At 38.1% G+C, this 16,055-nt stretch overlaps 1 protein-coding gene across 1 annotated transcript in view; it reads left to right on the top strand.

Annotated features, from left to right (window-relative positions):
- ush2a (Usher syndrome 2A (autosomal recessive, mild)) overlaps nt 1–16,055 on the top strand; it is a 304,801-nt gene that overhangs the window by 189,921 nt on the left and 98,825 nt on the right. Inside the window, exons 58-62 of the mRNA XM_038291100.1 lie at nt 6,848–7,050; nt 7,129–7,241; nt 8,772–8,982; nt 11,228–11,396; nt 11,516–11,725. Of these exons, the coding sequence (XP_038147028.1) occupies nt 6,848–7,050; nt 7,129–7,241; nt 8,772–8,982; nt 11,228–11,396; nt 11,516–11,725 (906 nt within the window). The remainder of the gene's footprint in view (nt 1–6,847; nt 7,051–7,128; nt 7,242–8,771; nt 8,983–11,227; nt 11,397–11,515; nt 11,726–16,055) is intronic.

The raw sequence follows: 16,055 nt of genomic DNA on the forward strand, positions 1-16,055 counted from the left end.
TTTATAACAGGACATTCAGATCCGGTGAGTATATGAAATTAATAACTGGGGATGTCTAATTCTGAAATCCTGTGTGTTTGGGTTGTTATAGATACTGCAACATCTATCTATCCATCTATCTATCTAGATGTATACTCTGTGTGTGACATAAAATATGGATCTCCATCCCTGCCACAAAGGCCATCAAATAATGTTTAAAATAAAAAATACAGTAGGTTGAGAAGGCAGAGCATCCATCCATCCATCCATCCATCCATCCATCCATCCATCCATCCATCCATCCATCCATCCATCCAGATTTCTCCCTTTCTCCATATAGGCTATCATTTCTGGCTGTTGTCAGGTTCATTTGATCGTTCACGCTCTCCATAGTTCTCCTGTGGCGCGAGCACAGAGCGACTGTTGCGCGCCTTTAGCGAGCATGCGCGTTTCCTGTTGCTTGCGCGGTGACTCTTGCCGCCTGCGCTGTGTGGAGATGCAGAGGAAACCGTTATGTGATGGGGAAACGCAGCTCTACGTAACACCGGTATTTCCATGTGGAAAATGCTGTTTTGCTGCTGGACTCCTCCTCACTCTCCATCTCTCTGTGTGTGCTGTACGTTAACACCCACCAGCAGAAACACCCACCTATTCAACTGACAGACGGAATCTCACTATACATCAGCCATCCTCCCCTCTCTCATGACAAGGCGCGCACCTCTGGATGACCTAAAAAAATAATCTTTAATATCTCTTAAACAAAAGTAGCACAAACAATATTTTTTTCTGCACAAATCTGCACTAACGTTGCACTAAACATTCAGTCTATTTGCAGAGTTTTTTGACGTGGGTGGGGTGTCAGCTTCACGCAGCTGCGCACGAGTCCTATCATGAAAAAAGGTTCATTGTGCGACCTAAGTAACGCGCAGTAACGGGGTGCCTGCAATGGTATCTGCGTTATAGTTACAGTCAAAGTAATTAGTTAGATTACTCGTTACTAAAACAAGGTAACGTCGTTAGTAACGCCGTTAGTTTCAACGCCGTTAGTCCCATTACTGCATCTGGACAACGTGAAAGTTGCCAGCTCACCCACCCGCAGGTGTGAGCCAGCATGGCGGTGGCTTGCAGAACTGGGCTTAGTAGAGCACACTGTATAGTTAGCAATAAAAGCTGGATTAGACCTACCCGATATAACCAAGGCCAGAGAACGAGGCATTTACTTCAACTTCTACTGTTAACTACACGACATGTAAATATTACAACTCGTGAATGCCCTACCACAATTATTGTTTTGTTTGCAATATAATATTAAGCAGGTGCAGTTTATATGTACAGCACAAATAGACATTTTTTTTTTCAAAATGTTATTAGATGTTGTAGGCATTGTTGACGGTGGAAGGATTATAAACTGATTCCCAGATGCTGAGTGACACCATCCAACTCGCAATCTCTCATCTTACCATGCTATCACCAAAAAAAAAATCACTTCATTAAATTACATGAAAAGTACTGTGCTATAGTTATATGTTCACTTCCCTTTTAGTAACTTTTAACTGTCATCTCTGTCTTTTTTACCTATTACAATTCCTTTCCAGTCTAAGTATATCATATGTCAGAGGCTGCTTTCTTTATCTTTCATCTATGCTGTATAATAAAAAGTGCATTAAAAACATTAGAACATCGTTAGGTGCCAAAGGCAAAGCATGGCTCATTTACCTGAGGTAATTAAGGCAATTTCATTATTTTACAGCTATAACATGTGCACACACGTACACCTAAGAGGCATAATATATTTCAAGTAATGTAGCTCAACCCTACCAACCATCCTAACCTGGCCTGCAATCTATAGGGCAATGCTAACATCAGGGCTAATTAGTAAGAGAAATACCGGTACATGCATGTGTTTGTGTGTGCAGAGCAGGAATCTCAGCGTTCAGCATTGCACAGATAATGCCAGTCTGCAATAAAATTTAATATAGGGCAGTGAGTAGGGTAAAAGTAAGATTTCTACAAATCGTTGCAGAATAAAAGACAACTTTTTTAACCACAAAAAATTTTTATACATTCTTCTTTTAACTGAATGAAGAAATGTGAACTTTGGTGCCTAGTATTTTTACAACTTGTGAATCGGTTTTTTTTTTTTGATAAAACAATAAAAAAATTGTCAAATTGAGGGAAAATTGATGGTTTCTGAAGTATTTTTTCAAATATTAATAAGTGCTATTAATCTTTTCTAAGTAAACACTTAATCAACCCTTGACTACAACATGTAGAGACTTAGATTTGTTTCCCTTGCTTTAAGTCTTGCCACAGTTTCTCAAAATAATTTAGTTCTGGGTTTTGATTTAGCCATTCTTACCTAATAAATATTGTTTCAACCATTAAATTTTACTTCTGGCTCTGTTGTTAGGGTCCTTATGCTGCTGGAAGATTAATCTGTCAAAACCTGTCAATAATGTTCTTCATTTTATGAGGAGTTCTTCTTTGTGAAATCCTTTTAGAGGTTCCAGAGGTCCCAGAACAGAGCTGGCTTCCTTTATCAGCTTGTGAAGCTTCTTAAAGTAAATTGCCCTGATCGTTTTACCCCATCAGATGATGGAAGAAGAGATCACACTTTCCATAACTTACAGAAGATGTGCAGAAAATACTAAAGGATATGAGCTTCCTTAAGAAGTACACTCTGCTCTGTCCCTTCTTGTAAATGGCTTTACAGTCCTGTCTCTAGTAGAGTCAGTTGCCCAGGTAAACACCAGTATATGTATACTCTTTAACAACCTCCAGTTCTTCTTTTGTGATGGTAAAGACATTCAGTTTGTTCCCATTTCTTCTGAAATCTGCAATCATCTCCTTTATTTTATTCACATTTAAGACCAGCTGCTTCTTTTCACTCCATCGCAATTTCTCTTTGATACAAGGCTAGTTTCACGCCATCTCTTAATCCCCGTACTTTGGAGAAGCAGCCATAGATGTGGTCTCCAGCTACAGGTACCGGGGTGACATTTATGCAATGACCAACAACTGGATTTAGGAGCTCAGTCCAGAGAAACCTTTATCTCTGTGTGGTTGAGAGCATTCATTGCACCAGCATGTAACGCATGGCAGCTGCACTGCTTTTGAGAGGACCGCTTTACAATGGGTGGTTCAGGCTGTTTAGAAGACAATAGGTAATAGCCTTCCTTTACCCTTGGACCTCTACATGTCAAGATTCAGCAAGAGGACACTTTGCATTTATTTTATTTTTTTTTTATTTTACCTTTATTTTACCAGGAAGTCCCTTGAGATAAAATCTCTTTTTCGAGGGAGACCTGGCCAAGAGGCAGCAGTACAATAAGACATATAAAAACACATAAAAACAACATAATAAAATCAATCATAAACTAGACTCTAGAATAACAGTTACAATTCTCTGTGCAAGCGGTTTTCAATAGTGATTTTGCATAGGAAAATGTTTTGCCAAGATCTGTGTTGATCCTGGGAATAGTGAAAAGAACACGACTTGAAGAGCGTGAGTTGTAACCACTGTTAGCTACAGACATGAGGTGACACAGGTATGGAGGGAGTTTACGCAGGATGGCCTTGTAAATAAAAGTAAGCCAATGGTGTTGTCTTCTGAGGCTTAGAGAGGGCCATGAAACCAGAGCATACAGTTCACAATGATGAGTTCTAAAGGCAGAGTTGGTGATGAAACGTAAAGCACTGTGATAAACTATGTCCAGGGAGTGGAGAGCTGAGGAGGCAGCATTCATATATATAATGTCTCCATAGTCCAGAACAGGAAGGAAGGTGGTCTGAACAAGTCTTTTCCTCACTGAGGGAATCAAAGAGGATTTTTGTCTGTAGTAAAAGCCGAGCAGGGCTTTCAGCTTTTTTAACATATTATTTAAATGTGTTGTGAAAGACAATTTGTCGTCTATCCAGATTATGAAGGATTCCACCAATCCTGCACGCAGACTGTTCCAGCCTCTCCCCTCACACATCATCAGCCTCAAAGACAGGTTCTACCCTGTAGCTGTTAAACTGCTGTACTCAAATGCACTTCATTCAGCTTCATCTCTTTCTTTTCTTTATAATAAGGCTTATTGAACTAGGACCTGAGTCCTAATTTTGCATCACCAACAGGCAAATGTGAGGGGTTGTGACAATAAAAAACATTGTGTCCTTAGTATTGGATAAGGGCAATTACTTTGGCCTCCATACTGTATGACTCTTCTGGAGTTTCTGAAACAAAATAAGGTGGAATAAGATAAAGGGCACAACAGTCGCTTTGATAAAATACTAAGGATTCCTGTTTTTTTTTTTTTTTTTTTTGCCTCCACCTGAGTCTTGTCTTTTGTTGCGTCACCCGAGACCATGATGTTGGATGTCAGAGCAACAGGTCTTCAGTCATTGAGGACTGATCACTTTGTTCTCTTATTTCCCAGGCTAAGATTGAACTGGTGCTATAGAATCCTACAGAGCTGCTCTTCACAGGCTCTTAGGACTCTTAGGGTGACACTAACTCACCTGGGGGCTGATTGTGATTCTGTCTCTCCAGTTGCTTCTTCACTTTACGTCTATAGACAGAAAGGTGGAAGGCGAAGGATTGTTTAAAAGAAATTCATAGAAGCAGGACCATTGAAACTTTGGCTACTATCTTTCAATAGAGAGGATGAATGCAAGGCTATCTATCTCCAGAATTGTTCATGTTACACAAAAGAGCAACATAGTGCCACATATTTATTAAGAAAATAACGGAAATCCTAGAAAATGAGAAGCCTGTTTAAGGCCTTGTAGAAAAGTGATTTTTACATAGTATATTGTATGGCAGAAGATTTGAATCTGTTAAGTTAAATTACTCATTGATTGTGCATACGCAGGATTCCAGACATTTTAATTTAGGCTTCCAACTTTAATGTGACAGTTTTCTCCTCCAATGGGGCTCAATGTGTAGAGCTTCCAGTTTCCATTTTTTTCTCCAAGTGCATGCATGGCAAGTCTTGTAAACTGTGATGCATGGTAGCCAACAAAGGAAAAGTTGCAATACCTCTGCTGGCTGTCTCTGTATAACAGCAAAACAGCTTAAAAAGCTCAAAGTGTTAGTTGTGTTCAAGTGCCCACATTAAGCGTCCTCAGCCAATCAGCATCACGTATGCCTACCTCAGCTCCCTGCTCGTAACCTGACTCTGCTAGATGGATTTGCTCCGCATATCCATCTGGAAACCTTCCGTTGAAGTAATTTTGGGAAGGGGCGAAAATACTGGTTAGCTGATTGGCCTATGTTGGTGATAGACGGGCCAAATAAACCAATCAGATCAACGAAGCATATGACGTAACAGAGCGACGACGAAGAGGAGCCAATTGATAGATCAAGCTCTTGCCGAAACCAGTCGGGAGAAGAACAAAAACATCTTTTCTTCTGAGAAAAGCCTCCAGAGCAGTGTTTTGCTCTTCCTTCAGTGAAGAAATACAGTGTAATTCCGATAAAACTTGCTCGATAGCCACGCTAACGCTAGTTTCATCGGCTGAAGCCGCCATATTCTTTAGACTTCTCGTCTCGCGCTTCTCGTTGCGTCACACCTCAACCGGCCTCAAAGCCAACGCTGATTGGACGTTCGTTTGGTGAACAGCTCCAAATTTTCTTCAACGGAGAGTCTCCAGACTGATTAGCGAGTGAAATCTTGAAAGCTCGCGAGATCAGGATGGTCTCACGAGGCTACCCTGCTCGTGCCTGCAGTAACAATCGCAGCAGAGATTTTATACACTGATCTGGTACACACTGATTTGTACACTACCATTGTACAATGTGAATGCATTAAATATGATCTAATAATAATAATGCAACAATTGCACAAAGTATTGATGGTGACCTCTCTGGGTAAATAATTTGGAATAAAACGTGTTGCCAGCTGTTCAATATTTGGGCTGTAGAGACAGAACTTCACAGCAACATGTTCTTGATGATACTGCTGTTGTTCACAAATAGTACCAAGCCCCCTTCCTTGGCTTTCCCAACCTTTTTAAGCCTTTATCAACACTTATGGTTAAGACATGTTGACAAAATTCCTTTCATCTGCACAACATCCACTAAATATTTAAAAAAGAAGAAACTTTGATGCAGAAACAGAAAATTAAGTTCTTTCAAAAGGAAATTAGAAAAAAATTCAGAGCTACTCCAATGTGCTGCGATCTTGAGCATTGCAATTTTAGAACTGACGTTTTAGAATTAAATTCTAGAATCAGAATCCTCACTCTGACCTGTTTTTCCATGTTTCCCCTTTGTGTTTGATTTTTTTTTTTCCCCAGCCCTAAAGTTGCCATGGGCCACTCTTTGTTGCTTCTTTGATTAATGCTGTCACGCCTGTCTTATCAGTTTAGGTGGACTTATATGTTTACAGTTATGCAATACTCCGATTTTTTGAGATGTTTAAAACATGCTCTGTTATTGTGCAAAGCAGTTTTTACACTGACAATAATTTACACAAAGTTGGTCTAAAAGTAGTTTGTTGCTCTGGATTTTACTTTTACTTTTCAGAATGCATGGTGCATCATTTTTTAAGATTTTTAATTTTAAAAGTTTTTTTTCTATTGCAGAACTATGCCCTATTTTACTGTGTACGTCTGTCAAACATTCCACTAAAGTAAATCACGGTGTTTGGCTATATCCTAACAAAAAAGGGTATTGATGTTTAAAATTCAGTTCGGTACAACAAATAAATCCTCCGTTTAATAATGCACTTTCAATGTCATATCTGGTGGTTTAGACTTGTGGATTAATTAATTATACAGATTCTACCCCAATATTTTTAGAATTGTCTTTTTTAATTTGCTCTCATGTTATTTCTCTATAATGAATTGTCTTATTTAAGTGTTCCCCTCGTGCCTCTTTCAGAGCCAGAAGGGATGTCAGCTCCTGAAGTGGTTCCAGTAAACAGCAGCACAGCACGTGTCCTCTGGTTCCCTCCTTATCGACCCAATGGAGTAGTTACTGGTTACAACATCTACGTTAATGATCGCCTTCACAGCAGTGTGGACAACAGCTCTGGTTCATACCTTCTGGGGGACCTACTACCTCTTACAGTCTACAATATACAAGTATTCAATCAATTAAAGTATAAACTGAAAATTTCTGCAAAATACATTTTATGTCATCTATAAAAACGTGTTTTTCAGGTGGAGGTGTGCACGCTGTATGCATGTACTCGGAGTAATATTACTGAAACAACCACTGTTGAAGACCTGCCAGCTGACCTGCCCAGTCCAAATGCCCAAGTAATCAGTCCTAGGTACAGTGATACCAATGTGCATTTTTAGTATTATTAGCAGTAAAATATAATTATCAATATAAACTATGTTGTTGTTAGTCCATTGATACAAACATTTCTAAGGCTGTTATTTCACAACTCCTCAATATTGGAAAGGTATATATTAGTATGCAAATAATTTTCAGTTAAAGATAAAAATTTGCAAAGACTATAAAGAACTGTACAAAAGTAATAAAATACAGAATGTATTACAGATTTTTTGCCTAACAACTGGGGTCATTTTGATTTGATTTTAACCACTTTCACTCTAAAAATCGTATTCCTCCTTACTTTTTGTCAATATAGTTTTACTCTCCAAACATTGTTTTTCTCCAGAATTAAAATGCATCCAAAACTACTTTCATTATCTCAGGTTGTTTGAGCACCTAATACAAATGGTTTTGGCAAAAATAAACTTTTTAGCCATCTAGCCTTGGTCTGTGAAATGTGTTCATCTAGACCAGTGATTTATAACGGTTCTGCATGTTTCAGTTGTTTCCCTGCCATCACACACGATCTAAATGAATAGGTGTTCAACAGGCTTCTGTAGCAACTGATGGCAGACTAGGTAATGTAATAGTTTAAATGGCATCCTGGCGCAGAGATGCATCTATACCCTGAAATACTGTGGGCCCAGGGGGCCATTGTTAGTGTCCATTGTTCTACATACTTCTCAGTATTTACTTTCTGAAATGAAAAAAGGTTTCTTTTTTTTCTGTTTTTTTTTTTTTTTTATTTTAAACTTAAGGGAGTCTGTATTTTTGTTTCAATTCAGTTTGGGCAGATTTGAAGAGGAGTTACTGCTCCACTGCTTGGGTCTTTTCAATTATATTAAAGTTCTTTTTCACCATTTGAACAAAATATTCATTGTGCATTTCTATCATTGCTCGATATATTTTTTACATTTTATTTTTTGTATTTAATCAACAGACTGAGTACATTTTGATGTTGAAATGACTTCACTTAGCCATCTACAAACATTTATTAAAATATCATCACAACTTTATGTGAAGACATTTATGCATCCGGAACTGTTTGAAAAAAAAAGAGAGAGAGAATTACAAACTCTCTTTAGCAAAGGTTGCATTTCAAATTATTCATAATTTCTTCAGTTTCACAAAAAAATAGCACATTTTTTGAACATATATCAAACTAACATGGGAAACAAAAGTTTTTTTTGTTGTTTTTATATTTTCTTCTTTATAGGGGGGGCTTTTTTTACGCCCATGTTACTCTCTAGGTTGTAATTGTGTTAGAGCACAGATTTTTCCCCTGCTAAAGATGTCAATGTTACAAAAAAAGAGCTAAATCAATAGTTTGAAGTGTATAAACCTAAACACTTCCTGCCACTGTTGCTCAACTTTGGCTGGCATTAGCCATGCATTATTGCATCTTTCCTTGAAAGTGTGTGGGACTGCATGTGTACATTAATGAAAATGGAGTGTGAAGGAGACACTTCCTCCAGCCTCACTTTCACCTTGTTTTTGCTTCCCTCCACCTCTCCTCCCTCAGAGTGGTGAGATTAGAATGGGCCCATCCGGGCAAACCCAGTGGGATCATGCTGGGCTACAAGGTTTTAAGACGGACCCTTAGATCATGCACCGATGGGTCAATGGGGTCATCCTCAGCCAGTGCCCATGGTTTAAAATTTAAATGTTCCTACCTGGAGTGTCCTGTGGGTAACAGCGTTTGTGGGACATCCTGCTTTCATCCTGAATCACAGGTATATATTGTTCATCTTTAAATCATAAATTTCAAAAAGCTGCTCCCACATAAAGCATTGAAAATTTTCCGTTGTGATTTAAATAGTATTAGCAAGTAACAGATAAATGAAGTGTAAACTGAATGATACAAGTCTTATTAAAAATGTAAATGTATCTAATATGATTTGTACGGAGAAATTTGTTGTTAAACTTATATAAATACGAAAAGCTTAGAATGAACCACAAACAAAACAAGGGTAAGAATATGGGAGCAAGGCTGTGTAGCAAATGGAAGGTTGTTTGATTCTGGCTTTCTCCAAGCACATGCTGAAGTGCTCCTTTGTATCCAGCTAAGCTACTGTGTAACTACAACTTTATTGTAAAGTGCTTTAAGTGGTTGATGGAACTAGGAAATTGCTATATAAATTTATTCCGTTTACAACTTTATCATTAATTATTAAGTCCACCTTCTCCAGTAATAAACCCAAAATCACCAATGATCTGAATGAACTGCTGAAAAAGAAAAAAATAGCTTTTAGAAAGGGGGAAAGGGACTTATAGAGGAACATACAGAAGCAACTTAAGGTCAAGATAAGTGAAAGCAATGAGACTTACAGGAGAAGCCTGGAGAGCGAGCTCCACCAAAACAATATCAAGAAATAAGAAGATCACAGGCTTGTAGCAGAATGGAGATCTGACAGAAAGAGGTCTGAACACAGCCAATAAAATTAACATATTTTTCAAAAGGTTCAGTTCAGGAACAAGCTCAGCATCCTTCTCTCCTGTCCACAGTCAAGAAACTGTGAAAAAAAAGCTGCTCCCTCTTTCTTCCACCTGTCTGTAAAATCAAGTGAAGAGGCAACTGGATAGACTGAATTGCAATAAGGCAACGGGTCCAAATGGTTTTAGCCTAAGAGTCTATGTCTAAATGCCTGCTTTGAGCAGCTCTACGGGATTCTATTGCATCAATTCAACCTTATTCTGACCAAGAAGAGGCTTCCATTATTGTCAAAGGTCACAGAGACTGTTGGTCCACATGAACAAGCAAACAAGCAGTTATCAGGATCTCCTTCAGTTTGCTTTTTGCCATGGAGATAGTTAAAGATGCCATCATCAAACAAGGCAGATAGCCCTGGACAGAGTTTCTTTCTGTCTCCTGTGCATTTATTTAGCCTCCTTTGTCAGGAAACATCAACAATTGCGTGGATCAAAAATGATCTGACAAACTGACCACAGTTTGTAAGACTGAAGGGTCAACTGTCCAATCAGGTAGACAGGAGCACCAGAGAAGATGCTGCTCTCTTAATTCTGATTTGCTCTTTACACCTCTGACTTCCAGTACACAAATGAGTCCTGTCATCTGCAGACAAAGTCAGATGACTTTGTCATTGGGGGCATCAAAGATGGACTAGAGTGCAGGGAGCTAGTGAACCCCTTTGTGGCATGATGTGGAAACAATCCTCTGATCCTGAATCTGAATAAAACATGGGAGATTATGGTATATCTCTGGAGAAAAAGGAGAAAGTTAAAAATATTAAGCAAATCCTTGGGTAAAATGCTACGCACTGTTGCTTTAAGAAAGTTTAACGTTTGCAGCAAGATGTTGCAATGACTTAAATTGTTTGAAGAAGCTCAACAAACTTATAAAGAAGGCCGACTCTGTCATAGGAACTTCTCTATAAGCTTTTGGAGATGATTTCACAACCAAGAATCGTCTCCAGATCCAGTGCAAGACAGAACGTCCTTCTGGCCTACAGCTATTGACATACATGACTACCTGTTGGAAAATAAATCGATGACTTCTTGTCAGAAAAAAGCAAAAAACAAATATTCAACAATAACAACATCAGTAGTCTTCATTAAAGCAGCATTTATTAATACTTTTAAGGGAGTACAGATAGTGTTTGCCAATGTATTGTCTTTTCTGGTCAGACAAATGATTTTATCAACTACTTAACACTTAAGTAAAGATCTGGGAGTTTTTTTTATAAAACTTATGCAAAGCAAGTTAAAGACAGTTTTCCACAAATAGAGGGATGTTTGAATAACCTTAAAAGGAGTCTGGCTCCCTTCCCAAGACATCTAACCCTGGAGAGTTTGTCAGGTATCAGTAGGATAAGCCTCACACCTAGCCTTTCTGGCAGGTGTGCTTTAATTTTAAATTTTTCTTTATTTTCAGAAGGGATTTTTTTTCTACTTAAAAGTCTAATAAATGTATTTCCACCTATCTTTTTTGTGTTTGTGTATGCCCTGTGTGTTAAGCAGGTATGTTGCAATGGAGTACTGCACAAAAGACAGCCACATCATCATTGCTGTGATGAGCTTTATTTAAGTTGGAATGATTCTTCCAACCCTGTGTGCTGCGATAGCAAACTTGTCCCATCTCGCCCTAATCATCAATGCTGTGGAGGATACTTTATTCTTATAAAAAACGGTATGTTTTTTTTTTTTCTTTACTACTATTTACAGTACATTCAATTAACTATTCTCCCCTCGATTTTAGTATTTTTAATGATGCTTAGGTCTTCCCTTCATCTGTCCTTGTCTTTCTAGATGAATACTGCTGTCCTGACCACTTGCAGGGACGGGTCTCTGTGGGGCCTGGTGACAGCTGCTGTGGGGGGGTTCCTTATTCCATGACAGGGGGCCAGCTCTGCTGCAGTGGGAAACTACATGATGGCTATGGGCTCCAATGCTGCGGAGGCCTGATAGTAGATGACACCTTGGTTTGCTGCAAGGATGCTGTGCATATATATAAACCAGGTGCGTGGTAAAGAGAAATCTATATGTTTAGCCATTATGAAGCATCAAAGGTTGCACAGTGGGTAAGGTTTTCACCTAATATGCTGCTAATCAGAGTCATTGTAAGTTTTCCTAGTAAAATTTTTCATGTTTTAATTGCTATGTTCAAAAGACCCCTTTCTTTAAAAAACGAGTTACTCTGAGTTACTCTTTGTCAGGGTCAAATCTCCGGTGGTATCTTTGCGTTTATGAGATCGGGTGGATGAGAGCATTAGGAACACAATGACAAAAGAGTAGAAGATAAGAACGGGTTGAGAGGTAGACACATGGTGCAAGAACGTGGGGTCGTTTCCCTGTCCTCCTCTCCCACAGTGTCCCAAAGCACCCGGCTACTACGGCACAGATGGGACTGTGTGTGTGTCTATGTGTCGATGTCAACGTATGTGTGTGTCATTAGACATCTTTGTCATGGCAGATGATGATGAAACGCGCTCAGGATGGCACCATTGAGGGCACTGCCAAGCACACAGCAGGAGAAATACACAATCATTCTTTGTTTAACACACACACACACACATAGTCAAACACATAGACACATTAAACACACAGTCACACACACACAGAGTCAACAGGGTGCCCTCGGCAGGGTTCTCCTTGTGTTGAATGCCAGATAAAGACACATGGACTCGATTCATCACCTATAAACAATGGCCCCATATGGGCAGGCTTATAGTGTTCCATTAGACTATCAACCATAGTCTAACACACACCAACAGACATTTACACAAACACTTTATATCTGCTACATCAACTTACTCAACACAAAACAAATCCATGATTAGACAAAATATATGAACACTTCTTTTTCGGTTTCCTGCCTGTTGCTAGATTTAGCTTCATCCTGGATGCTGCTAGTAGTTTTAGCCCTTCAAATGATTTATCTTAACCACATTCTCTTTTCCTTCATCCAACTAAGCAGTCTTTATGGTCGTTCTTCATTGGAAGAAGACTCCCAAGGAGAGCATATTTCCCCCATCTTCCTAACCTTCATCCCCCATTTCTTATTTTTCTATATATTCTTTATCATAGATGTTGCCTTTTTGACAATCTAATCGACTTTTTTTTATCCAAAATCTCTTGTTCTTTCCTAGGCCTCCTTTTTTCTGTAGTAGTTCTTTCTTGTCACCCTCCCTCTTTCTCATTTGCTCATTAGTCATTAGCGTTAGCTTCCCTATTGAGAGCATATGGTATGATGGATTGTAGAGCTAGGAATGCTAGTAAGGCTAAGGGCCATTTGCCGGGTGCTATGCACAGTCGGGGATGACTGCGGCCAGCTATGCAACCTCAACCCAACTCATCGGTTTCCCACTCAAAATCCATGCAACCTCGCTATTGCGGGATAGTTTAATTAACCTTGGCACCACTTTAACCCCATACTTTGTCGTATTACGTGTAGAGTTAGATCTTTTTTTTCTTCTGATAAAGTGGTGTAAAGATTGTAAAGTAGAATTGGAATAAATCTAAAAGAAACGAAGAGAAAGTTGCACATACTATATTTCTACATTTGCACTGCTCAATTTGAAGTTACTTATGAATAAGGAGTAAAAAATATATCAAATATTTAAAGAAAATATTAAATAGAAATAACATTAGCTAGTAAATATTTAGAATACCAGGAAAATATCGGTGTTAAATTTACTACGGGTGAAAGCTGAAAAAAAAACAAATTATTGTGAAGAGGTAGATGGAGCAGATTAAAGGAGGAGTGAAGGGTATCCCGTTGTGCCCAGCTGATAGACTAGGTTAGGCTGATGTGATTATGGGGTCCCTGAAGTGCGATCTATCACACATTACCGTCCACACTGTCAACAACCATACACACACACTGCAGGGGAACAGCAATGCCAGGAGACAGCTGTCTGGCAACAGATACGCATACCGGCTTCTGCATACACCTACACAAACACACAAGTAATCATATCAACACAAACCACAGTTACATATAAACATACATGCATGCTGGTAAAAATAGATGTGGAAACACGTTAAAAACATTAATCTGTTTCACTGGCTTTTGTTAATCTTGAGTCGGGCTACAGTTAAATGTTGGTTTCGTTTTTTCCCGGTCAAAAGCCTTTACTTAAGTATTTAAGGATTTACTCAAATTTTTCATTGTTGAAAAACAATAGCTTGAACTAAAGTTCAGAAAACTTAGTTACCTTCTACTGGGTATCTTATAAATTGTGTGTCTTTAATACACCATCGACTGCTGTATTGTCGATTAATTTTTCATACTGCTTAAACATTTTGTAAGGTTCTAAATACAAATCTAAATCTTGTTTTACTCTTATTTTATATTATAAACCAACAAAAAGGAGATAAAAAGAATGTGTTTGGTTTATTTTGTGTTCTTAGTCTGGAAAGAAAAATTTCTTATTTCATTTTCATATTATTTTTTTCATAAATAAAACTAAATGTAATATTGAAGTAATTTAAAATTTTTGTTTATTTTTCTTTTAGCTTAAATCCTAAATAAAAAAGAGGGTTTTTTTTATTTTTTTTTATTTCCAGTGATAGTGATGAAAAATAGCTGCAGTATCATGGAGATGGATGAAAACATGATCGATTGTTTCAGAACATCTAGTCTGGAAATGGTTTGTATGTTTGAACCATCAGCCAGTTCAAACTGGGGAGAGGGTAGTGATGATGAGGAATATGAAGGCATCACACCTTACAGGTCAGAACCCAAAGTCAGACTTTGAGCTGAAGGCTGACTGCTAATATGACTGCAGCAGCAGAAAACACACAGCGAGAAAAAGTGGCTTGCTACGGCTCTGTTACGGATAGTATAACCAATATTTATAGATATAAATTGGTATATAATACTTTGAATGAACATGAATTTCAAATAAATCCTGCACTGCTGTTACAAGAAATTATGTACTATATTCTTAAAAGAACTAGCAACTCCACCCATCCTTTACTGCCAGGATTGAACAGATCTGCCAGTGTCAAGCCCCAAAACTATTGCAAACCTCACTCAACAAAACTTCAAAGTTTGGGATATTTTTAAAATAAGGCAAGTTTGTAGGGAAACATTTTGGACTTTAACCTCACAGACCACTGTTCAGTTCACACAAAATAGAAAGGGTATGGAGAGTTACCATCATCGTCGGCCTAAAATGATTGGCTGCGTAACAGCAAGATTAGTCTGACAGAAGGTTAGGGACTACTAGTAGCTTTACAGGAATTAAAGAGGTGGCAGATTCTATAAAACTAAAAAACAAATTTTTATTTATCTTTTATGTAAGTGAACACCTTCCCCTCACTATTTACAAAATACCACCATTATAAAACAATGTTATGGCCCCATCATGCTATTTGACAGATTTTCTTTAGCAGGGATAGGAAATCTTAGTAAATCTAAAGATAGACGTTCCAAAAAAGTAAAAAAAAAAAAAAAACAATTTACTGGACTTCCACTGGAATGGCTGTGACCTGGATGACTAAGAAGCTTCAACAGCCTAAAGATAGATGACAATAAATACGATTGTAATTGAGTTCACAATAGACGTCTAAATGGCATGGAGCTTCACTTTTCAGCAATATTACTATTTTAAACCAGACAGTCTTTCAAATATTGGTGCAGTCAGTCCAGACCCATATATTAATTGGGAATGTTTGTTGCTTTTTTTTTGGTTTTTTTTTTACATTCTCAGTTTTACAATACAATATGATAATAAAGTTGTCTCTAATCAGAACTACTTTTTTTTTGTTTTACAAACTTAATCATAAATACAAAATCACTTTTTAAGATAAGTCACAGGAATCAAAGTGCCAAAAATGTAAAGGCCAGAGTAATTTCTTCTTATACAGGTAAATGTTTATCACTACCACTGGTAGAACTGCTCCATTGCTCACTCTTTTGTTTCTGGTGTGTTATTGAAATGCACTTTAATCCTTCTCTCAGTCTCCCCAGTTGTTATACGGTAACATAGTTTCTGTGCTTAATCCTTTCCTTTCAAATCTGCTGTTTGTTTAAACAGCTTTGATTTAACTTTCAAGAATATTAAACACTGCTTGTTTTCTAATAATAGTCCCAGTTTTCCTGCAGTATTGTCTCCTATGCTGCTGGTCTATCAACAACTTTTAATCTCTTTATTTACATCACTTTTTTGCGTCTTAGTTTGTAGAAAAGATATGCAGCTAAGACTTAAGTGAGATTAGATAGTCTTTAAGAAACTTGCTGGGTGCCTTTAGTCCCCCCATTGTGTCCCAAGTCTCTACCACTTCACTGTGCGCTTCACTAATCATTTCCCCTTTACACATTTGCTTCCTAATGTCCAGCTCT

This window comes from Cyprinodon tularosa, unplaced genomic scaffold (assembly GCF_016077235.1).
Source record: "Cyprinodon tularosa strain WSP-4 unplaced genomic scaffold, ASM1607723v1 ctg293, whole genome shotgun sequence".
In the NCBI taxonomy this organism is placed as follows: domain Eukaryota; kingdom Metazoa; phylum Chordata; class Actinopteri; order Cyprinodontiformes; family Cyprinodontidae; genus Cyprinodon; species Cyprinodon tularosa.